The sequence below is a fragment of the Lutra lutra genome, chromosome 6, assembly GCF_902655055.1.
Source record: "Lutra lutra chromosome 6, mLutLut1.2, whole genome shotgun sequence".
Taxonomy (NCBI): Eukaryota; Metazoa; Chordata; class Mammalia; order Carnivora; family Mustelidae; genus Lutra; species Lutra lutra.
Window position 1 is genome coordinate 29,859,138 of NC_062283.1, and position 21,883 is coordinate 29,881,020.

The window sequence follows — 21,883 nt, forward strand, 5'->3', positions numbered from 1 at the left end:
AAATTCCTTAATATTGGCAGACTCTCGAGCGACAGTGGGAATGAAGGGTAATGATTAGGAGCACTTGGCAAGAGCAACAAAAAAGAAAAGGTGTTTAGGAATACATCTAATCAAAGAAATGCAAGATTTCATGAAGAGAATTACGAATGTTTTTGAAAGAGCTAAACAAAGGCTTGAATAAACGGAGAGCTGCATCGCAGTCATGGATAGGAGGATTCAGTATTGTTAAGGGGTGTGAAATACGGTAAAAAAAAAAAAAAGAAAGAAAGAAAGAAAAGATGAATTATCGCTCTCAAGCGTGGACGAATCTCAAAACCTCAAAACCGTAATGTTGAGGGGAAAAAAGAAAGCCATAGGTCACATACAACCTGACACCACTTGGACATATAACGTCCAAAAAGAAAATTTAATGATCAAGAGAGTGAAAGACAAAGAGCAAATTTAGAATAGTGTAACCCAGCGTAGAGAACCTTTGAAATAGTAATACTGTTTCTTATTAGAGATTCAGGTTTGTTTTCTTTTTCCTTGTACCTTACACCCACATAAAATATACATTCTTTAGCTTTTTATTGCAGTAAACACCTATACAGAAAAGTGCGCCATTTCAATATATCTGTGTACTCAGCCTCCAGATCAAGAATACATTATATCACATCTACAAGATCTTCCTCAAATCACTACCTGCCCCACCAAGGGTAACCACTATCTTTATTTCTAAACTCATAGATTAGTTTTGCCTAATTTCGTATTTTACAGAAATGGAATCATACAAATCATGCCCTTTGTTTCTTGCTTCTTTTACTTATTATGTTACTTTTTTCTTAAGATTTTATTTATTTATTCGACAGAGAGAGATTACAAGTAGGCAGAGAGGCAGAGAGAGAGAAGGGGAAGCAGGCTCCCTGCTGAGCAGAGAGCGGGATGTGGGCTCGATCCCAGGATGGAGATCATGACCTGAGCCGAAGGCAAAGGCTTAACCCACTGAGCCACCCAGGCGCCCCTATGTTACGTTTGATATAGTCTTTGGTATGCATAGAATATTTAATCAGAAACAATTTTAAGGGGGCACCTAGGTGGCTCAGTTGATTAAGCATCTGCTTTCAGGGACGCCTGGGTGGCTCAGTTGGTTGGTTGGACGACTGCCTTCGGCTCAGGTCATGATCCTGGAATCCCGGGATCGAGTCCCACATCAGGCTCCCAGCTCCATGGGGAGTCTGCTTCTCCCTCTGACCTTCTCCTAGCTCATGCTCTCTCTCACTGTCTCTCTCTCAAATAAATAAATAAAATCTTTAAAAAAAAAAAAAAAAGCATCTGCTTTCAGCTCAGGTCAAGTTGGGCTTTCAGTGGGGAGCCTGCTTCTCCCTCTCCCACTGTCCCTATCCATCCATCCCCACCCGCTTGTGCTCTCTCTCTCTCAAATAAATAAAATATTTAAAAAAAAAAGGAAAATAATTTTAGAGTTAAAAAAACACCCAATTCAGGGACACCTGGGTGACTCAGTGGGTTAAAGCCTCTGCCTTCGGCTCGGGTCATGGTCCCAGGGTCCTGGGATCGAGCCCCGCATCAGGCTGTCATCAGCAGGAGCCTGCTTCCCTTCTTTGCTCTCTGCCTACTTATGATCTGTCAAATAAATAAATAAAATATTTTAAAACAACAACAACAACACCCAATTCAAAGAGATACAGGCATCCTTATGTTTATAGCAGCATTATTTACAATAGTCAATATATGGAAACAGCCCATGTATCCATTGATTGATGAATGGAGAAAGAAGATGTGAGATACGTGTGTGTATACACACACATGCGCGCACACATATCTCTATAAAATATTATGCAGCCATAAAAAAGAATGAAGTCTTGCCATTTGCAATGATATGGATGGAGCTAGAGAGTATAATGTTAAGCAAGATAAGTCAGCCAGAGAAAGACAAATACCATATGATTTCAGTCATATGTGGAATTTTTAAAAGATTTTATTTATTTATTTAACACAGAGAGAGCATGCACAAGAGAGCACATGCTGGGGGAGCGGCAGAGGGAGAAGGAGAAGCAGGCTCCCTGCTGACCAGGGAGCCCAATGTGGGGCTCCATCCCAGGACCCCGAAATCATGACCTGAGCTAAAGGCAGATGCTTAACTGACTGAGCCACCCAGGCATCCCCATATGTGGAATTTAAGAAGCAAAACAAACAAGCAAAGGGAAAAAAGAGAGAAAGAAACAGATTCTTAATTATAGAGAACAAACTGATGGTTGGGGGAATGGGGGATGGGTGGAAAGGTGATGGGAATGAAGGAGGGCACTTGTCATGAGCACCAGGTGATGTTTAGAAGTGTTGAAGCATTATATTGTACACCTGAAACTAATAAAACACTGTATGTTAACTAACTGGAATTAAAATAAAAACTTAAAGGGTCTCCTGGGTGGCTCAATCAGTTAAGTGTCTGCCTTTTGGCTCAGGTCATGATCCTAGTCAGGATCCCCCGGGGGTCCTGGGATTGAGCTCTGCATTGGGCAGAGCTCGTGTGGGGAGTCTGCTGCTCCCTCTCCTTCTGTGGTACACCCCCCTCACGTTCCTGCACTCTCTCTCCAATAAATAAATTTTAAAAAAAATAAATAGAAACTTAAAAATAGATCAACCATAAATTTTTTTAAAAAACTAACCTTTAAAAATAAATAACACATTTGGGGCACCTGAGTGGCTCAGTGGGTTAAAGCCTCTGCTTTTGGCTCAGGTCATGATCCCAGGGTCCTGGGATCGAGCCCCGCATCGGGCTCTCTGCTCAGCAGAGAGCCTGCTTCCCTTCCTCTCTCTCTGCCTGCTTCTGCCTACTTGTGATCTCTCGCTGTCAAATAAATAAAATCTTTAAAAAAAATAAAAATAAATAACACATTAAAAACTATTAAAGCTATATGAAGCTCTGCTTTGAGAATCCTGCCCGGGGTAAAGGGATTTGGTGAATTCTCCGGGCCCCTGTTATCCTGTTCCTTCAGTAGTAACTTAATACACTCATCAGGAGCTCAGAAGAGGTCAATGATATGCCAGGGAGCCACAGGGAAAGTCATTCCAGATTATTTATGGAGTATTGACTAGGTATGCAGTCTTATGCCGGGTTCTGTGGAGACCAACATGAAGACTCAGGTTCTTCGCTCATGGTTGGCATCTCTCCTAGGGTGGAGGAAAGAGCACAGAATGTACTTCCAGACTGAATGAAGGTAGACAGCTGTGCCCCCTTCTGCAGAGGCTTTTTAGCACAAAGTCTTTGATCTGTCTCTTTCAGCTGATGTGGAGTCCGAAGTGTGAGGAGATCCTCTTCAGAACACCCTGGACTGGGTCTTTTCCTCCTCAGAACTGAAAGGTGGTGGTCACTTTTTCCCCAGTAAACATGAAGCTGGGCTTTATCTCCCCAGCATTCCCATCCCCTCAGAGGCCCATGTCACTCTAGACCAGGGAGTGTGGGACTGTATCTGGGTTTTGTTTCCTCTACAGGACACCAGGTCCTGGGCAAGAGAACTTGGCAGCCTCTCCCCATGGCGGTCTTATTCCTCCTCCTTCTGTTCCTATGTGGAGCCCCCTGGGCTGCTGCAGGTAAGGAGGAGGAAGTGGGGGATTCTTTGGTTATTCGGAAGGTTGTAAGGAACTACTGCTGTTTCTCCTCAGAGGCCTGGGGAAGGCATTTGACTCAAGGAGATAGATTTACCCCAACTGATTCCCCCTTCCTCTAATTCTGGGGAAGACCCAGAGACAATGAGGGTCCAGGTTATGTACAGTTTCTTTCCTTTTTTAATGTTTAATCTTTTGAAAATTATATATTAATTTATCAGAGAGAGAGAGAGTGCGAGTGAGCACAAGCAGGGGGAACAGCAGGCAGAGGGAGAAGGAGGCTCCCCATTGAGCAGGGAGCCTGATGCAGGCTGGATCCCAGGACTCTGAGATCATGACCTGAGCCCAAGGCAGATGCTTAACCGACTGAGCCACTGAGGTGTCCCTAATGTTTAATTTTTTAATTTGGGGGCTTTTGTTTTGTTGTCTTTTTTGTTGTTGTTGTTATGTACAGTTTCCTTTAGAAAATAAGAATAGATGAGAAAATGCGTCCAGAAAAGGAGAAAGGAGAGGAAGAGAAAGGGTCTTTGCCAACTATTCTAGCCTTTTTTCTCTTGTCTTCAGATTCCTTCATCCACTGGAGGAGAGAGGAGGAAGGCCCTACCTTCTCCTCCCCTCCTCACTTTTTCGTAGCTGTCACTTGAGAAAGTGCTCATAGCCAGACCCATGCTGGGGGAGTCCCCAGGAGGGGCAGAAGCTGGGGGTTGGAGGTCAAGTGGGAGCTGTTGATCTGATGGCGGTTTCTAGTCTCATACCATCTCCTCCCCACAGACAACATCCAGACCATCTATGTAGCCTCGGGGGAGGCGTTGGAGCTGCCATGTCCTTTACCGCCCACCCTGAGTGGAGACGAACTCCTATCCTGGTTCCACAGCCCAGCAGCAGGTTCCTCCACTGCCCTGGTGGCCCAAGTCCAAGTGGTCAGGCCAGCCCCAGACCTTGGGAGGCCCACCAGGGCATCCAGGCTCAAACTACTGGGGAACTTCTCACTGTGGCTAGAAGGGTCCAAGGAGGGAGATGCTGGTCGGTACTGGTGTGCTGTGCTGGGTCAGCACCACAGGTACCAGAACTGGAGGATGTATGATGTCTCCGTGCTCAGAGGTGAGTGAAGGCGTGTAAATCAGGGGCCACTGGGGGTCAGGAAGCCCAGCAGAGAACTAAGGTCCCTCTCTCCCCACAGGATCCCAGCTATCTGCGAGGGCTGCCGACGGATCCCCCTGCTCTGTCCTCGTGTGCTCTGTGGCCCCTGCCAGACGCCTAGACTCTGTGACCTGGCTAGAGGGAAAGGGTCCTGTGAGGGGCCGTGTACAGTCATTTTGGGGTGATGGGGCTGCCCTGCTCTTGGTGTGTCCTGGGGAGGGGCTCTCTGAGTCGGGGGAACATAGACCAAGAATCATCCGCTGCCTCATGCCTCACAACAAAGGGGTCAGCTTTAGCCTGACAGGTAAACTGAGGGAGGATTTGGGAGAGGATATTGCCTCTGGCACATTCTGCACCTGCTGGCTAGGGGAGGTGGACATGACTTTGTAATTGGCCAGATTTGGGTGGGTGGGGGTGATTTCTGGTGGAGCAGACCATCACCTGTAGGAAGAGGGCCTTTTTTCTCATTGATAACTCCCTAATAGAGAAGGGGGTTGTTTAAGCCAACTCTCTGGTGGAAGAGACCATTGGCCAAAAGGGATGAGAAGGATTCTGGTGGAATACACCATTAATTACAAATAGGGTGATCTATGACTTTTATGGAATATCTCATAACAGACATGAAGAAAAGAATTATTGATGGGGGAATTGTCTTTTGAAGTAAAGATACATGTGCTAATGTTATAATGGACTGCTGTGAGTGAAAACAGAAGGGGAAAAATATATATAATTGTTTTAACAATTAGAAGTCCATTACCCACAGAAAGAATGCTACTGAATGTAGAATGACCCATTTATGAGGCAGTAGGGAGGAGCAAATGGACATTATTTTGGTAAGCAAAGGCCAATTAATGGGTCTTACTTCCCTCTACATCCTCAGCACCTAATATGGTGCCTGGCATTTGGTGGGCACTCAGGGAATGCTTATGGACTAAATGAGTGAAAGAAAGAAGGAATTGGAAGGCACTATTTTTTCCTGAAAGTTTGGATTACTATTAAGGATATGAGGAAGAATTGCAGTTATGGCTGATGGTCTGTTCTGGAGTTAGCTGTCCATAGGTGGGTACAGGTATGTTGATATTTGCTACCAACAGAGGTTGATGGGGTCAACATGAGAGGCTTGAAAATGGGCAAAGTGGGATGGTGGAAACTAGGGACAAAGAAGCTTATGAAGTCTTTTGGTGGTAAGAGCCTGCTGGACTACAGGGGGAAAGCCTCTCTCTGGGGCATGGGAACAAACCCCTCATTGCCTCCCTCCTTATCCCTGTTGTCTTGCCCTTACTGTAGCCTCCACGGATGCCTCCCCTGCCCTCTGTGCCCCTTCCACGGGCTGGGACGTGTCCTGGATCGTGATGCTCTTGCTCACAGTGGGTCAGGGGTTCACCATCCTAGCCGTCAGCATCGTGCTCTGCAGACAGAGGGCCCAGGGGGCTCAGTGCAGAGGTGAGTCCCTCCCTCCCAGGGGGAAAGAAGAGAGCATGGTGTGAGTGGGTGGATGGCAGAGGGTTGGGCTCACGTCTTGCCTCTATACCCTACCTTCTCTAGGGGAGGAGGTAGTAAGGAATATAGTTCTGAGTTATCTGGTGATTTCTCTGCTGCACCCCGTGTGGCTCCTTCTTCCCAGGTACCTCAATTCCTCAGTTCAAACCTGAAATCCAGGTCTATGAGAACATCCATTTGGCCCGTCTCAGGTGAGGTAACACTCCGGGGTGCAGGCTTAAATCCCAGAGGAGACTGGGGTTGGGGTGGGTATGGAGGCCCCTGTTCCTGAGGAGGTAGAGAATGAAAGTATCTTTAATCTGTCTTTCTGCTTCACAAAACCCACAGCCCACCTGCCCCCAAGATCAGATGATCTCCATGACATCTGCTGGAAGTGTGACCTGCTGTCCCTCTGGCCATCTGGCACCTGAGGCTTCGCCTGAAAACCTTGGCAAGGGGGGGAAGGGCTGCGAGTGCTGCCCTACAGTCCAGCTGGTCTCCAGCAGTCACGCTGTGTGTGTGTGTGTGTGTGTGTGTGTGTGTATGTTCAGGGGCGCTGAAGGAAAGCAAAGTATTATTCTGCGATGTCACCTGTTGAGATCACAGGTGTGATCTCCTGTTTCATAGCAGCCAGTAAAGGGGTGGTCCTGAGCCCTCAGTACCATGGGACTGAGGGGAGCCCAGGGTGGCTGCCAGGGGGTGAGGAGGGGTGGGTATGGGCAGAGATGAGACAGGAGAATCCAGAGATTTGAGCAATTTTGGAGAGTCAGTCTCAGGGAAACCACTGGACAAATGGAGGCAACTAAAGAAGATGGAAGGGAAGGGACTCAAGTTAGAGGAAAGAGACAGGCAGGGAGAGAAGATAACAGAAGCACTAGGTAGGAGGACTGAATGACAGAGAATTGGAAGAAGACTGAGTTGCCCTGAAATTAAGCCCGACCATCCCCCACCCCCATCCCCTCATCCCTGCTCCGTCTCATTCTCACAGAGAAGTGGAAGGAGAACATGCACCTTTAATCAGACCTCAGACTTCCTCAAAAGGACAGGGAGGGCACTGAGTCAGGGGTTGCAGGGGGGTGGGGTTGCACTCCCAGCCGCCCTCCTTATCCTAGCACTTCCTGTGGCATCCGGAGCCCAGCAGTGAGAGGCTTATCAACATCCTGACACCCTGGGAGGCCCTAGAGTCACATGCTATTTCTGGGGGTAGAGGGAGTGTCCACAGGGGCGGTGGGTGGATTCCCTAGTGGGGTGTGTGCTGGGCTATCTTTGAGCCATGGACAAGCCTGGGCTGGTGGAGCGGGGAAGGGCACCGATGCTCCTAACTGGTCTGTTCCCGGTCTCAGGCAGAAAGGAGCCAGTCTCCCCGACATACCATCACAAGCAACTCTACCAGACACCCTTTTGTGTGTCTGCTCAAATTTGGGCCTCACTGGAGGAAATCTTTCTCAGAAGTGTCATTGAAAGCCTTCATGCTACAGGGGCTCAAGCTAAGCTATTAGCAAGAAGGAGGAGGCAAATGACACAGAGGGAGAATGAGGTGAAAGTTACAGTTCAGGTCCCAGCAGCCCAGCCCAACCCACCAGGCAGCTCTAGTTTGCTTTTAAAGAGAGAGAGAGAGGGAGGGAGGGAAAGGGAGAGAAAGAGAACACACACACACACACATACACACACACAGACACGGCAGTGTCCTAGACTCCCAGATAGCACTTTTATTAAATTTACTCTTTACAGTTCCCCCAAGAACCTCCTTCCTGAGTTCCTGAACTGCCAAATTAATCTTTCCTAGCAAGACTGTCCTCCTCACCATTCCTGATGCCCCTTCAATCCCCTTGCCTGGGACCCCCAGCTTCAACAAACCGCCTGCCTTGACCAAGACCTGGAGCTGAGATAGGGCATCAGCCGTGGGCATCTAGAAAAGACAAAAGACCTAGAACAGGTATTGTTTATGAGGCAGGGCTCTGGACAGGTGCCTATCCAGGCTAGAGTGGTGCCCGCAGGAACCAGACCTTGGGAGGGGTCTGGGAAGGTGTGAGGCTGGGAATCGGAGTTCTCTACAGAATCAGGTTCTTGGGCATATCTCAGATGCAGGGGTCTCCAGGGCGGTGAGGAGGGGGGCAGAGTCCTGGGTTGAAGGCTGCAGATTGGCTTGAAGCCAGCGGAGGAGGGGACCTCCCCAGGTGAAGCTGGCTGCAAGGAGGAGCAGGGCGGCAAGTAGGGGGCTGGGGAGTGGCTGCAGCGTGATGGCTGTGTTGCACAGGTCCTGCTCACAGCAGTGGTGCCGCAGAGCGTAGGAGCGCGACCAGTAGGTGGCATGGCCCTGCAGAGGGCACTGGGCCCGTGGGAGGCAGCCCTTCCGCTCGATGATCTCATTCTGCTCTGTGGGACAGAATGAGAGAATGCTGAGGTCCAGGCAGGAAGGAGGTAAGGGCAGTGGGGCAGCAGGAAAAGCAAGATGGGTGGATGGAGACTGGCCTAGAGAAAGGCCATTGGGCCAGAGTCCTACCTGAGGTGCCAATACTGATGCCACAAGCTTCGTCGTCCTGACACTCGGTGGGAACCGGGTAGCAGGGTTTGGCAAAGCTGCAGGTGTAACAGCGGAGCCGACCTCGGGCAGGGGGCGGGGGCGTGGTGAGACCTGCGGGGGTGGGGGGTTGTCGGCGAAGAACAGGAGAGACAAAGAGGTCTGTGAGAGGCTGGAGCCCAGATAAAGGAGAGAGATTCACGCAGAGAGGTGACACAGAAAGTGGGGAGAGGGAAGTGGGGAAAGGGAAGGAGAAGGGCAGACAGAAGTCGCGGAAGAGACACAGGGAAGGGAGGGGAGACAACTCAGGAAAAGAAAAATCGCAGAGGCAAGAGGGATCCAGAGGTTGTGAGAAACACACAGATATGACAGAAGCCAAGAGAGTCAGAGGCGAAGGCAGAGAGTGACACCAAAAGCCAGACCCAGGAAGGCAGAGTGGCAGTGAAAGAGTTAAGCAGATGGTGCCCCAGACAGAGAGCAAATGAGAGTTGACACTGACCGCAAGGTCCCCGCAAAGAAGCAAGAGGTGAGATGAGGAACAGGGGAGACAGAGGACAGAGGCATGTCAAGATGCTGCAAGGAAGAGAGAGTTATTCATTCTCAAATGCCTTGGAAAAGAAACTTCTGGTTCCACCTTCTCCTGGCCTGAGGCCATTCCCAGGAGCTCTTCTTTCTGAAGCCCGTGCAAATCTTTGCTCAGCATCCCCGCTTCTCCCACCTGCCCTCCCTTACCCAGTGCCCCACAGAGAAACAGGATGCACAGGAAGATGCTGGAGGGGCCCATGGCTGGACCCAGGGCTCAGGAGTCTGGGAGAATGTGATCTGCACCCAGAGATCCCTAGAGCTGGAGCATCTGAGCGAGACAGGGAGGGACCAGTAAACAAACACACCTAGGGAGTGAATCTGGCGGGGTGGAACCGGGACCAGATTCACCAGCCTGACGCAGTAGAGGCTCTGGTCCCGCAACTCCTCTGTCCCACACCTCTCACATCCTCCCCGCCCCCGACTCGAGTCAGCTAGAGCCTTCAGGGTCTTCTCTGTGCTGTGCTTTGTGCTTTAAGCTGTGTCTGCCGCTCCAGAGTTCTGTCTGTCACCTTCCCCCTCATTCCTCCCCACCTCCCCTTGTCTCAAGCTGTTCTCGGCTCTGTCAGCTCAGTTCCCTGTCTTTGTTTGCTCCATCCTTCCCCTCTCCGTGCTTTGGAGTCTCTCAAGGTCACCCTCCTAGAACGCCTGGCCCAGAATTGTTCCAGCGTGGTGTCTGTATGTGGAACCAACAATGCCCTCTCCCACTCTTCCCTCCACACAAAGCTCAGCTGCATAAGTGGGACCCCACCCAGCTTCACATCCCTTTGATCCCCCCAAGCCTCACCATTTGTACCCTATAATTATCTCTCCCAGTTTTACTACTGTGGAAGAAGGAATTAATCATGGGTGGGGCCAGAGGGACAGATGTGTTTCCACTGGGGGGGGAGTTGTTTCAGAAAGACTGGGAAGGAATGCAGGGAAAAGATTCAGGAGGTGATGGTAGATTCTGGAAAACTGAGGTTTATGACCTTGAGGGAGGAGAGCCTGATCTGGGGAATCAGAGCAGGGATGTATCAGGAGTAAGAAAGGGGAGGGAGGAGGGCAGAGGAGACAGATATCCTTTTTTTTTTTTTCTTTTAATCTCAGGACCTCTTTATACTCATAAAAATTACTGAAGGCCCGAAAGAGTTTTTCTCTGTGTGGGTTAATATTGGTATTTATTATAGTATTTACTATATTCAAAATCAACACAGAGCATTTTAAGTAGGTTTATTTGAAAAATAAAAATAATAAATCTATCACATGTTAATGAAACACAGTTTTGTGAAAAGTAACTTCTTTCCCAACAACACAGAAAAGGACGGTTGCTCTCCACTTTGGGGAATTACATAAAAGGCTGAATAGAAGATGGCCCAGTTGTCACATGGCTTCTGCCCTTAGGCAGTTGCGACCTGTTGTTTTGGTGATAGTACGTGGAGAAAAGCCAACCTCCTGTAGGTGTGCAAGTGGGAAAGGAAGACCATTGAGGACCCTCTGGCCAGGAGTTCTGGGGCCACAGCCTGAGAACCGCTGCTGAGGATGGAGCCATCTGGGGACTCCAGAGGATGCCAGGAGCTCTTTCTGCTGTTGGGGGGCGGGGGGCCTCCCTGTCGCTAGTGGGGCCCCAGTGCCTGCTGGGGGAGATTCTTTACTCCCTTTTTATTGCCCTATAAAGCCCAAGGCAAGGGGGATATAAGGCTGGCGGATCAGGGCCAGGGAGGGGGGTGGGAGAGAGGTGATACTGACATTGCTGGCAGACACAATGAACTCTCTACTGGTCGGGCTCCTGCTCAGCACCCTGTTGGGGTCTGCCCTGGGTAAGGAGGCAGCCAAGCCCTGTCCGCCTCTGCCAGCTGGCTCCCGGTCAGCCCAGGTCAAGCGCCTCTTCTCTTCTGCCAGGAACCCGCATGCGGTGCTTCGAGTGCAAAGGAGATTCCAGCAACTCCTGCAAAGAGACGGTGGCCACCTGCGGGGAGGGGGAGCACTGTGGCTTCCTGGAACGCAAGCCCCAGCCTGGCCCTGGGCAGAACAAGCTGTCTGGAAACCGTGAGTCCTCAGCTTATCCCCCTTCCCCCAGCCCTCCCCTGCTCCCAGGCTCAGTCTGGCTCCAGGCAGATGGTGCCATGGCAGAGTAGAGAGCTCTGGAGCCCCTTCTGGCTCTGGCACTGAGCCCCTCAGCAGCCCACTGTCCCTGTCACCTCCTCCTCTTAACTCCCCAGAGTCTCAGAGGCCCATTCACTCCTAAGTCGTTGAAAAAGTTCTGTCCCTTGAACGCAGGGACCAAAATATTAAACCAAACTTGCAGGTATTAGCTAAGGACTGGGGTGTGTGTGTGTATGTGTGTGTGTGTGTGTGTGTGTGTGCACGCGTACATGTATATGATTTTGAAATAATTTTTTTTAAAGATTTTTATTTATTTATTTGACAGAGAAAAATCACAAGTAGGCAGAGAGGCAGGCAGAGAGAGAGGAGGAAGCAGGCTCCCTGCTGAGCAGAAAGCCTGATGCGGGCTCGAACCCAGGATTTGGGATCATGACCTGAGCTGAAGGCAGCGGCTTAACCCACTGAGCCACCCAGGCGCCCCTGATTTTGAAATAATTTTTGATTGACAGAAAAGTTCCAAAAATAGTAGAGTTCCTGTATGTCCTTCACCTCTCTTCCTCTAATGCTAACATCTAATATAACCATAGTACAATGATCACAATCAGAAAATAACACTGGTACGATACTGTTAACTAGGGGCACTTGCGTGGCTGAGTGGGTTAAGCTTCTGACTCTTGATTTCGGCTCAGGTCATGATCTCAGGGTCCTGAGATCAAGCCCTGAGTTAAGCTCCTGGCTCAGCAGGGAGTCTGCTTCAGGATTCTCTCTCCCTCTTCCTCTGCCCCTCCCCCCTGCTCGCTCACTCTCAAAAAAATAACTCTTTCAAAAAATACCAACTAATCTACAGACCTTATTCAGAGTAGCCAGATGATCTAGTCATGTCTTTTTTCTGGTCCTATAGCCAAACCAAATGAGAGTTCATCAACCGCTTGCAACAGCAAGCCAATAAAATCTGACACAGAGCTTCTGCAGTGAAGAAAAATAGGCTATTTATTAGTGTGGTGTCACCCAGGAGAACAGGGAGCTGATGCTCAAAAGCCCCACCCCTTCCCCCTGACAGCTGGCAAGTGAGAGATTTTGAGGGCAAAATTGGGGCTAGGGGTCTTCTGAGAAGGTGGGCTCTGCTGACTGAACCCCCATGAGGTCGTGCTAGCAGGCGCTGTGGTGCCACTTTGTCTGGTCCCCCAGAAGTCTTTTCTATTTCAACAACCTTGGAATCTAAAAAATTTCTTTATTCTCCATGTTAGACATTTCATTAGGCCCAACCAATGATTATGTCTTTAGAATAGTGCTGATTAACTACTTGTCCGCAGGTTTCTTTGAGTGATAAGCCATTATTCCTGTCCCTTGAGCCTAGGCTTGTGTGTTCATTGACCGGTCCAGCTGTGCCTGAGGGTGACAGGACATGGAGTGTTCATTTTCCACCTGAACTGACAAGAGAGATGTTGGCTTCAGTCCAAACCAGGATCCCACCTTGCATTTAGTGCTCACGACGTCTTAAGTCTCCTCTGATCTGGGACAGTTCTGCTTCTTTGTCTTCCATGACCTTGACACTTTTCAAGAGTCCCCATAAGTTATTTTAGAGACCATCCCTCAATTTACATTTATTTACTATTTTCTCATAATTAGATTGTAGTCATGGATTTTGGGCCAGAACAGGACAGCGAAGGGAGATCGGCCCTTTTCAGCACCTTTGAATCAGAGCGCTAGCAATGTCAGTGTTCATTTTGGTTACTTGGTTTCATGGAGGTGTTTTCTGGAGGGGACAGAGAATCCCTCCGGGCTCCTGGAAGTCACATCTGCTCTACCCTAGAAGGAAAGTCCTCAAGCCAAGAGTCCAACACCGCAGTCTTGTTTTTTCTCTCAGCCTCAGTTACCTTGATTCATCACTATCGAGCCTGTGTGGCGGCCCATCATTGCAATCAAGTGGAAACGGAGTTGGTGGGAGACGTGACTTACACAACCCACAGGGAATGCTGCGTCGGAGACCTGTGTAACAGCGCCGTGGCAAGCACCGTGGCCCCGCCATGTGTCTTGGCTGCAGCAGCCGCCGCCCTGGCCTGGCTCTTGCCGGCACTATGGAGAGACTAGTATGCTGGGGCGGGAGGAGCAAGGGAGCAAGGGAACAAAGGAGAGCTGAGGTGAGAAGACAAACAACCCTCTGTGAGCCATTAAAATCTCTCCACCACTCTAGAGCTGACTGGAAAATGCAATCTATCTTTCGCTGATGGGAGAATTGCAGGAGTATTATGCAGCCATCCATGTTCTAATTACCAAGTGTCAGCGGACTTAGTTACAACAGTGCACTCCTTTACCACGGACCCCCAAAGGACAATGGAGAATCTGCCCTAAGTGACCCCTGGGGCCTATTGCTAGGGAGAATCTTCCTTAGCAGTGAGGACCACTGAGCGGGGGGAGTGGGCTCTGGACTGAATGGGGGTCACCAGGAACCAAAGAACATGGTTGGGTTTCTTCCCCTTTCTCCCATTTGCAACTTGGTTCTCAATGTGACTCTATAGGATTGAGAAAGGAAATGGAAACACCGTGATGGGAGGGTTGCTTGCTGCCCTGCTTAGTAATGGGGCCAAGTGAGGCCCTTGACTCTAACCTGCTAAGAGGGTCCTGTGTCCCATCCCCATGCAGCTCTCCTACCCTTTTGGGGGAGCCCTCAAGTCAGGCCGCACCTCCTTCTTGGCAGTACATCAGAGGTGTGGCCTAAATTTGGGATAAGGATTGTTGCTCCAAACACTGGACGCATATGTCAACCCCAGACACAGGAAGGAAGAAGGATGGAGGCCTGAAAAACCCGTTTCTCCATTTGCCCCAGCCCAGCCTCCCAGGGAAAGTTCCTGGAGGATTCTTGGGGAAGGGCAGGAGCTGAGAGTGTTATCTCCCAAGAGGGGGGCCTCTGACGACAGGTTTTTTGACAAAAAAACACACAGTTTACCAGACATAGACATTTATTACTCAAAATGCAAAGAGGCAAGCATGGGGATGAGGTACATATGGACCGAGGGTTTGGGGGAATCAACCCCATACAGTGAGGTCATCAGGTCCTTCCTGGGAGCCTTTGCGGGGGACAGGACAGAAGTCCCATTTCAGGCCCAGATCTCCGTCCCTCTCTGAGCTGGGCGTGGTAGAGTGCAGGACGCAAAGTGCGGAGCTCTTCTGGGACCACCGGAGGATCTGGGGTGGTCTAGAGGGATATAGGAACGGACTCGGGAGAAGGTCAGTGGAGGATGTAAGGTGGAAGGATGGGTGGGGAGACTGCTGTCTAATTACAGAAATGTGAAGAGCCTGGAGAAATGCTATTCTGAGTGAAGGGAGTTAAGGAGAGACCAGTGTAGGGAGCCGGGGGACAAGGAGACCTAAGGCTAAACTCAGGCTAAGGTAGGTGGGAGGAGGGACAGCTATGGAGTGAGTCTCAGTGCAGCAGCCAGAGGCCAAGGCCGGCCACAGAGGTGAGGAGGACGAGGGCCAGGGCTGGGGTGGGCCGAGGAGCTGGGCTATTGCAGTTGTCCTTGTTGCAACAGGTGGTGTTATAGGTCAGGCCCAGCTTGTGGTTGGTTTGGTTGAAGGTCTCCCGACAAGGCTCTTCCGGTGTGCCACATCGAAGGTTGGAGAAAACCCACATCTTACCTGAGGGTAGGAGTGGACCGTGGGGTCAGCCAGCACGGGTGCCTGGCGTGCCTGTGTCCCCCCGCCCATGCACCAGCCCAGGCTTCCTTCCCCACTCTGCCCCTGCCCCTCCCCTCCTTATCTATTCTCAGTAAGTCTGACTGTCCTTCTGCACTTCCGTCCCCCACCCCCTCACCCCAGTCTTGGTCCTCGGACTTGTTGCTGCCCACAATCCATGTAAAGTCATAGAATGGTGGCTGGCACTTAAGAATACTTGGCCAAATATTGTCCTTGCTGGGACTGTGTGTCCCATTGCAGTCTGAGCCACATTTGGGCCTTGGCCCTTGCCATAGAGTCTCCCACCAGCCCCCTGTCCCTACTAAAGAGGGGCGTGTTACCGAGGTACACATTTGTTGTCAGGCACTGCTGTCCTGGTTCCAGGCGGCAGGACTGCCGGTCGACACAGCCCAGCACGGGGACCTTGTAGCAGGAGTGACAGCGAATGTCAGCTGGGAAGACACAAGTCAGGCTGAGGGGATGGGGTGTCTGACTCACCTGGGGACCAGCCGAGCTGTGGGGTAGGGTGGAGAAGAGCCAGTCAAGTAAGTGTTCTGACCTGTTTGGTTTGACAGTGACCGAGCAGGTGAGTGAAACAGAAATAGTGGAAGTGGGTGAGGGTGGAGTTGTTGCTCTGTGAATGCCTACACCTTAAATATCGTCCTGCACCCCACCCCATTTGGGGATGAGTCAAGAGGGGCAGAGCTACCAACAAAAACACAGGGCCAGGGATAGATGGAATGTGAGACTACTGTGGGCAAGGAATGGAGGAGGTGGGGGAAAAGATGAAGGAATTCAGAAGATGTCACAGACGGAGACTTGAAATGAGAAGAAATACTACAAATAAAAAATCATGGCTCTTGGGGTGCCTGGGTGGCTCAGTTGGTTAAGCGTCTGCCTTCAGCTCAGGTCACGATCTCAGGGTTCAGGGATCCAGCCCCACAGGCTCTCTGCTCAGCAGGGAGCCTGCTTCCCCCTTTCTCTCTGCAGCTTCCCCTGCTTGTGCTCGGCTTGATCTCTCTCAGATAAATAAATAAAATCTTAAAAAATAAATAAATAAAAGTCATGGTTGCAACACTTGTATCAGTGGCTTGGGACTTGAGGCTGGCAACAAAACAACCTGTGGCCAGCTTTAGCGATTTACTCTCCCCACCTGGTACCACCATGAGGGTGGGAAGAGGAACCAGACCTGAGGGATCCTCTCCAGCAGCATTCAGACAGAAAAGAATAATATCTGAGAAGCAGATGGTCAGGTGCTGTCTGAGCACCATTCCATGATGGAGAGGGGGTGGATGCAAAAAGTGTCACCCTCCAGGCTCCCACCTCAGCTAATTCTAGGCTTGTATGAGCAAAATTTGGTGAAGGAGGGGTTCAGTCCAAGGGCAGAGGAGCCCAGTGACTGCACCTCTGTGAAATAAATCCACTTCACCCTGGGGGTGAGCAGCCCTGGCATCCCCTCCCTAGAACTGGGCTATCTCCCCAGTTCCCCAGGAGGTTCTAGGAGATCACTGGGACCCTCCAGAAAGCTGGTGTCCCTGTGAGTATGCTCTCCGGGGAAGAGCAGGGGTGAACTAGGAAAGGCTATTGCTTGAATGACTGAGAACAGAATCTGGAGGAGGAGGTGGGGAGGGTGGGGTGTACAAGAAGCCCCAGGCTGGACGCCTAGGTTTCTGGGAGGACTCTGCTGAGTGCAGATGGTGAGAGGACAAAGCAGTAAGCTGGGTTTGGTCGTGGAGTGGGGGACAGGGGACCTGGAGCTCTGGCAGGTTAGAAGGGTAGGTCTTGGAGGTGGGGAGAAGCGTGAAGGAGACATGGGTCCTTGAGAAATGGAGCAAGGACCCCGTCACAGGAGAGCTGCACCAGTTGGAGCTAAGGGTATTTGAGATCCCAAGCAGTGGGCAATGGAGCACAGTGGGTGGGAGAAGGTGCAGAAGTCCCTGAGGGTCCCCCAGTGCTCACCTGAGACCCAGCAGAGCAGAGCAGACAGGATGAGCAGCAGAAAGCCTTTCATGATGAGGGTCCCCGGGGATGGTAGCAAGTGCAGCAGCTGACAGAGTAGAGTTTCAGGGATCCAGCTCTGGGAGTTGAGTGGCCTTTTTGGAATTTATAATCCCAAAGGTCCCTCCCTTCCCTGCCTCTGGTGGCCCCTCCTTCCCCATTTATACCCTGATGACCAGGGGTGGGGAGGGACTAAGCAGAACTAGGTGAGGGAGTAGGGATGGGAGAGAGAGGTACTGGAAGGTAGGCACACTCATGGCCAACTCCATTCTGGTTCTTGGTTTCAGGCCAAGACACCCTTCCTGGTTCCCAGCTGACAGCCCTGCCCGCACAGTCCTCTGAAAAGGCATCACCGAAGCCCCTGTGACATTACAGCGGCTATGGTGGCAGCACCTACTGGTTCCGGGAAACGGATAATGGGGTGTAGCCTACACTCATTGCCCAATTTGGGTCCTTGGGGGGCATTGGTAGGGGCGCGTGAGCAGAAACTGAGGACAGAAGGGGCTAACTTCATCTGGATTCAGCCTTGACATGGTCTTCCCAACCCCTGCTCAGCCAGGATGAAAGATGAAAGATTCGTGATGTCACCAAGGGCCTCTGTGATGTCACAACAGCAAGGACCTAGGCTGGGGCTGCCTGCTGAGGTGCTGCCTTAGGCCCTCAGAAGGTTCTGGGAACCTGCCCTGGCTAAACCAGGGCTTGGCCTGGCCTGGGCGAGGGCCGATGAAGTCCAGGGTGTGGGGCATGTGGCCTGTTCCAAAGTGTCTCCCAGACCAAAACCTGCCAGTTTGGGTGGGGCACCATTGGCCAGGAGGGACAGCGTGGGCACAGAGAGGTGAAGGAGAAGCTAGAATAAGAAGTTGCAGTAGTAACAATAATGATGAGCATCCAGTGCTCCTATGTGTCAAGCATTGTTCTAGGCATTGTAGGTGTATTACTTTTTTAAATTTCTCAATACTCTAGAAGGTAGGTGCTTTTTTTTTTTTAAGATTTTATTTATTTATTTGACAGAGACACAGCGTGAGAGGGAACACAAACAGGGGGCGTGGGAGAGGGAGAAGCAGGCTTTCCTCGGAGCGGAGAGCCCAAAGTGGGGCTAGATCCCAGGACCCCAGGATCACAGCCGAGCCAAAGGCAGACGCTTAACGACTGAGCCGCCCAGGCGCCCCAGGTAGGTGCTTTTTATCCCTGTTTTACAGATGAATGAACAGGCCCAGAGAAGTTGAACGACTCTCCCACATCACTCAGCTAGTAGATGGCTAAGGCAGGCAGGATTTGAACTCAGCCAGGATGCTCCGGGCACCGCTACCCCGGGGGAGTTAAAGTACAGGAAAGTGCTTCCATAACCAGCAGAGCACCACTTTCAACTGAGTATTGTCCGAGGGCTGAAAGCGAGCCAGCGAGGACTCCCAGAGGGATCCGGTGGCTGGTAGCCCCGCCCCGCTCTTATCAGAGCCCCCAACCCGTGCCCCCCCAACCCCCTCTTCCCGAGTTTCCCTCTGGTCTCCTCCACTTGCCTCCTATCTCCACCACATACATCCCAGCCATGGCTCTGGTTCTGCAGCTACTGCCGCTGCTGCTGTCAAGGGCCCAGGGAGACCCCGGGGGTAAGCCATCTTCCCCCAGGAAAGTTGGGAGTAGGCGCGAGGAAAGACTGAAGGGCGGGGGATGCTGGGGAGGGGAGGGTTGATGTGTGGGGGATGATCCAGGCTGGCGGGAGCGCAGAAGAGAGGGGAGAGAGAGGAGACGGGAATGGGGTTCGGGAGTGGGGTTAGTCTAGCCCTGTGGACTTGCCCTAACCCCTGTCCCCTCCAACCCCAGCTTCACTGGACGGCCGTCCCGGAGACCGGGTGAATTTCTCCTGCGTAGGGGTCTCGCATCCCATCCGCTGGGCCTGGGCGCCTAGCTTCCCTGCCTGCAAGGGCCTGTCCAAAGGACGCCGCCCAATCCTGTGGGCCTCCTCGAGCGGGACTCCTACTGTGTCTCCAGTCCAGCCCTTTGCTGGTCGCCTACGTGCCCTGGACCCCAGTATCCGGCGGCTGGAGCTGCTCCTGAACGCAGGGGACTCAGGCACCTTTTTCTGCAGGGGCCGCCACGAAGAAGAAAGCCGTACAGTGCTTCACGTGCTAGGGGACGGGGCTGATTGCAGGGCACCAGGGTCTACCCATGGTAGGTCCAGGCCTTTGCGCCTGGGACTTCACTCACACACCCTCGGGAGGAAGAGAGGCCTTAGCGGGAGGTTTCCTGCACGGGAGATCTAGTTCTCTGTCCTCGCACCCCTGACCTTAGTATCCGTCACCACCCTGTCCTCTGTTCACCCAGGGTCCGTGAATCCCCAGCTCCTGATCCCCCTGCTGGGCGCTGGGCTGGTGCTCGGAGTCGGGGCGTTGGGCGTGGTCTGGTGGTGGCGCAGGTGAGCACAATGGGCGGGGCCTGGTTACAAGGGTCGGGACCGGAGGCGGGAGGAGTAGGACCAGAACCTTCGCAGACAGAAGCTAGACCTAGAGCTCCGGCGTGTGGTTTATAGAGGAAGGGGGCGGAGGAGGGAGGTCACCCCGTGGGCCGAGGCCACAGGCTGGTAGGCGGAGCCCTGGCTAAGGAGGCTAGAGCCGGAGCTGGATCAGAGCGTGGGCGGAACTATCTGTGGGGGTGGAGCCTAAATTGTTTTGCGGGTCTGAGCCTTTGAGTTGCTGGGTTGCTGTTGGCCCCGAGGAAGACGAGATAAAACTGGTGGCTCTCAAAGACTTATACATCCGTTACAGACGATCACCCCCGCACCCGCCTCGACCACTCCCCAGATTTGGTGAGACTAACCACCCCATTTTTCTACTGCTCCCATACTTCCCGCCTCTCAATTCCTGAGTCTGAGCCCTTGCTGGAAGCAGAATGTTGGTCCCTTTCTCTCCATTTTTCAGCTCTGTTCACCACTCCCCCTCATATAGATCCACTCGCGAAAGTCAAGCCCCAGAGGCCAGTAAAGGAGAAGGAGCCCAAGACTGCAGGGGACCTGGACCAGGAGGCGGTAAGGGCCTGGCGATTGGAAGGGGGTTGGACCGAATCCCTGAGAAGAGTGGACTGAGAAAGAGAGAGACCTGAATCCCCCAGCGAGTCAGACTTCTGAGACTCTCCTGCCTTCCTCCTCACCTTTCAGAGCCTGCTCTACGCAGACCTGGATCATCTGGCCCTCAGAAGGCCCCTCCGGTTGTCCCCCATGGTCCCAGCTGATGCCTCGACCATCTATGCGGTTGTAGTTTGAAGGGAAGCCCTTATTTCAAACCTCACAAGCTGAAGGTTCCCAGCTCTCCACAGCTCCCCTCTCCTTCTCGGCCCCTCACCTGGCAATGGATGCACCACGGGACAGAAATGAGCACTAGTATGGGAGTCAGGAGCCCTGGGTTCTCTGCTCTGCCACTGATCTTGCTCCTTCAGTTACCCCATCTCTCCTATAACTTTCACATCTTCTTCACCACTGGTGCCCTCTCTAAACCTGATGAAGCCCTGTCTCCCTATCTTAAGACATCAACAAGTCCTAGATAGTTGTCCTGTCTCTTCCCTCCCCTGCACAGTCCAGCTCTTTGAACCAGGGGCCTACACTTTTTCTTCTCCTTGACTCCACTCACACTGCTCCTCATCTCTCCATGAGGTTGCCAGTGATGTCCTAATGGCCACGCCAGTAGAGTTTTTAGTTGGTCTTTGGTTACTTCCTTCTTTAATGCTGGCATCTTCCCTTTGGACTCCTCTGCCCTCCTCCCTATTCCCATGGTATTCCCCACCATTCTAGGTTCGTCCCTTTATCTGACTTCCCTCTCTTCTGGGAATCTGGCATCCACAGCCAGTCCTCAAGCCTCACCTCTGCAAACAACACTCAGAACTCTCTCCAGCTCAGATCTCAAGTAATGAGATTTCCCATCTATCCCTGGGACAGCCCTGCCTGGTCAGCCATAGACATTCTTCACATAGCATATCCCAAACCCAACTCACTGTCACTCACTTCATCCTCCTCTGTAGTCTCTCTTGATCAACCAGTTGCCTAAGCCAGAAACTGGGAGTCATGCAGACCTCGTTCTGCTCACTCCCACACAACGAACCAAGTCCTGTCTTTCTATTTTAATGTCATTGTGAAATCCATACCCTTCTTCATGCCCAGGGCTGCCACCTGAATATACTCTCCTCATTTCCTCCCTGGTTGACTCATAGCCCCACCTCATCCTCTTGCCCCTGCCCTCCTCCCTGAAGCCAGAGGGGTCCTCCCCAAATGCAAACCTCCTCCTCACAACCTGTATTCCAGAGTTCCAGGATGTCTTTCCAGGACCTTTTCTTGGACCCATGGGCCTTGGCTTTGGGTACAAGGTGCTGGCAGCACTCTGCCTACCTTCCAGACTTGTCTCTGGTACTCCACATGTGCACAGCCTGGCAGCCTGGGAGAGATTCTCCCCAGCCTCCAAATACATTTTTGTGCCAGGCAAGTCCTTCTTTCCGGATCACCCTTTTTTCCTTCTCCCCACTACCTTCCTGCCTAATAATTCTTCATCCCCAAGACTCAGCTGAAATGTAGTCATTTCTGGGAAGCCATTCCTGACCCTCTTTGCCTACCCCTGCATACATTTTGATTTTGATGCTGTAGGCAGTCTCCTTATTTATCTCTTAGCAATCACACCCTGTAAATTGTTCCATCACAACCTGTATTTCAGTTTCAATGTACTGTGAGTTCCCTGCTCTCAGGAGACTGACCCTTTTTATATTACTGCTAAGCCTCAGTAAATGAGTGAATGAAAATGAATGTCCCTGGAAGCGTTACTT

General features: G+C 51.5%; 4 protein-coding genes across 11 annotated transcripts; 2 read left to right on the top strand and 2 right to left on the bottom strand.

Annotated features, from left to right (window-relative positions):
- The first annotated feature begins 3,530 nt into the window (after positions 1 to 3,530).
- Positions 3,531 to 13,564, top strand: LY6G6F (lymphocyte antigen 6 family member G6F). Of its 2 annotated transcripts, none has more exons than XM_047734583.1 (6): positions 3,531 to 3,588; positions 4,375 to 4,704; positions 4,784 to 5,047; positions 6,031 to 6,186; positions 11,207 to 11,353; positions 13,278 to 13,564. In XM_047734583.1, exons 1-6 carry the CDS (start codon positions 3,531 to 3,533, stop codon positions 13,499 to 13,501), a joined length of 1,179 nt encoding a protein of 392 aa, XP_047590539.1. In that variant the 3' UTR covers positions 13,502 to 13,564. The 2 variants fall into 2 exon arrangements, with proteins under 2 accessions (XP_047590539.1, XP_047590540.1); XM_047734584.1 differs by lacking the exons at positions 11,207 to 11,353; positions 13,278 to 13,564 and adding exons at positions 6,368 to 6,434; positions 6,571 to 6,595.
- LOC125102934 (lymphocyte antigen 6G6e-like) lies at positions 7,856 to 9,887 on the bottom strand. Its single transcript, XM_047734602.1, has 3 exons — positions 9,476 to 9,887; positions 8,726 to 8,857; positions 7,856 to 8,598 (listed from the first exon to the last, which is right to left on the bottom strand). The coding sequence occupies exons 1-3, from the start codon at positions 9,525 to 9,527 to the stop codon at positions 8,282 to 8,284; spliced, it is 501 nt and encodes a 166-aa protein (XP_047590558.1). The 5' UTR covers positions 9,528 to 9,887; the 3' UTR covers positions 7,856 to 8,281.
- A 793-nt stretch (positions 13,565 to 14,357) lies between the features above and the next one.
- LY6G6C (lymphocyte antigen 6 family member G6C) lies at positions 14,358 to 17,619 on the bottom strand. Of its 3 annotated transcripts, none has more exons than XM_047734600.1 (5): positions 17,516 to 17,619; positions 17,045 to 17,132; positions 15,584 to 15,599; positions 15,427 to 15,508; positions 14,358 to 15,049 (listed from the first exon to the last, which is right to left on the bottom strand). In XM_047734600.1, the coding sequence occupies exons 1-5, from the start codon at positions 17,595 to 17,597 to the stop codon at positions 14,835 to 14,837; spliced, it is 483 nt and encodes a 160-aa protein (XP_047590556.1). In that variant the 5' UTR covers positions 17,598 to 17,619; the 3' UTR covers positions 14,358 to 14,834. The 3 variants fall into 3 exon arrangements, with proteins under 3 accessions (XP_047590556.1, XP_047590555.1, XP_047590557.1); XM_047734599.1 differs by having other exon boundaries at positions 15,584 to 15,644; XM_047734601.1 differs by lacking the exon at positions 15,584 to 15,599 and having other exon boundaries at positions 15,427 to 15,537; positions 17,516 to 17,612.
- A 44-nt stretch (positions 17,620 to 17,663) lies between these two features.
- Positions 17,664 to 21,857, top strand: MPIG6B (megakaryocyte and platelet inhibitory receptor G6b). 5 transcript variants are annotated; one of them, XM_047734591.1, is made up of 7 exons: positions 17,664 to 17,727; positions 18,283 to 18,690; positions 18,905 to 19,252; positions 19,406 to 19,496; positions 19,846 to 19,886; positions 20,026 to 20,105; positions 20,235 to 21,857. In XM_047734591.1, the coding sequence occupies exons 2-7, from the start codon at positions 18,630 to 18,632 to the stop codon at positions 20,337 to 20,339; spliced, it is 726 nt and encodes a 241-aa protein (XP_047590547.1). In that variant the 5' UTR covers positions 17,664 to 17,727; positions 18,283 to 18,629; the 3' UTR covers positions 20,340 to 21,857. The 5 variants fall into 5 exon arrangements, with proteins under 5 accessions (XP_047590547.1, XP_047590545.1, XP_047590546.1 ...); XM_047734589.1 differs by having other exon boundaries at positions 17,713 to 18,008; XM_047734590.1 differs by having other exon boundaries at positions 17,713 to 17,918.
- Positions 21,858 to 21,883: the final 26 nt, after the last annotated feature.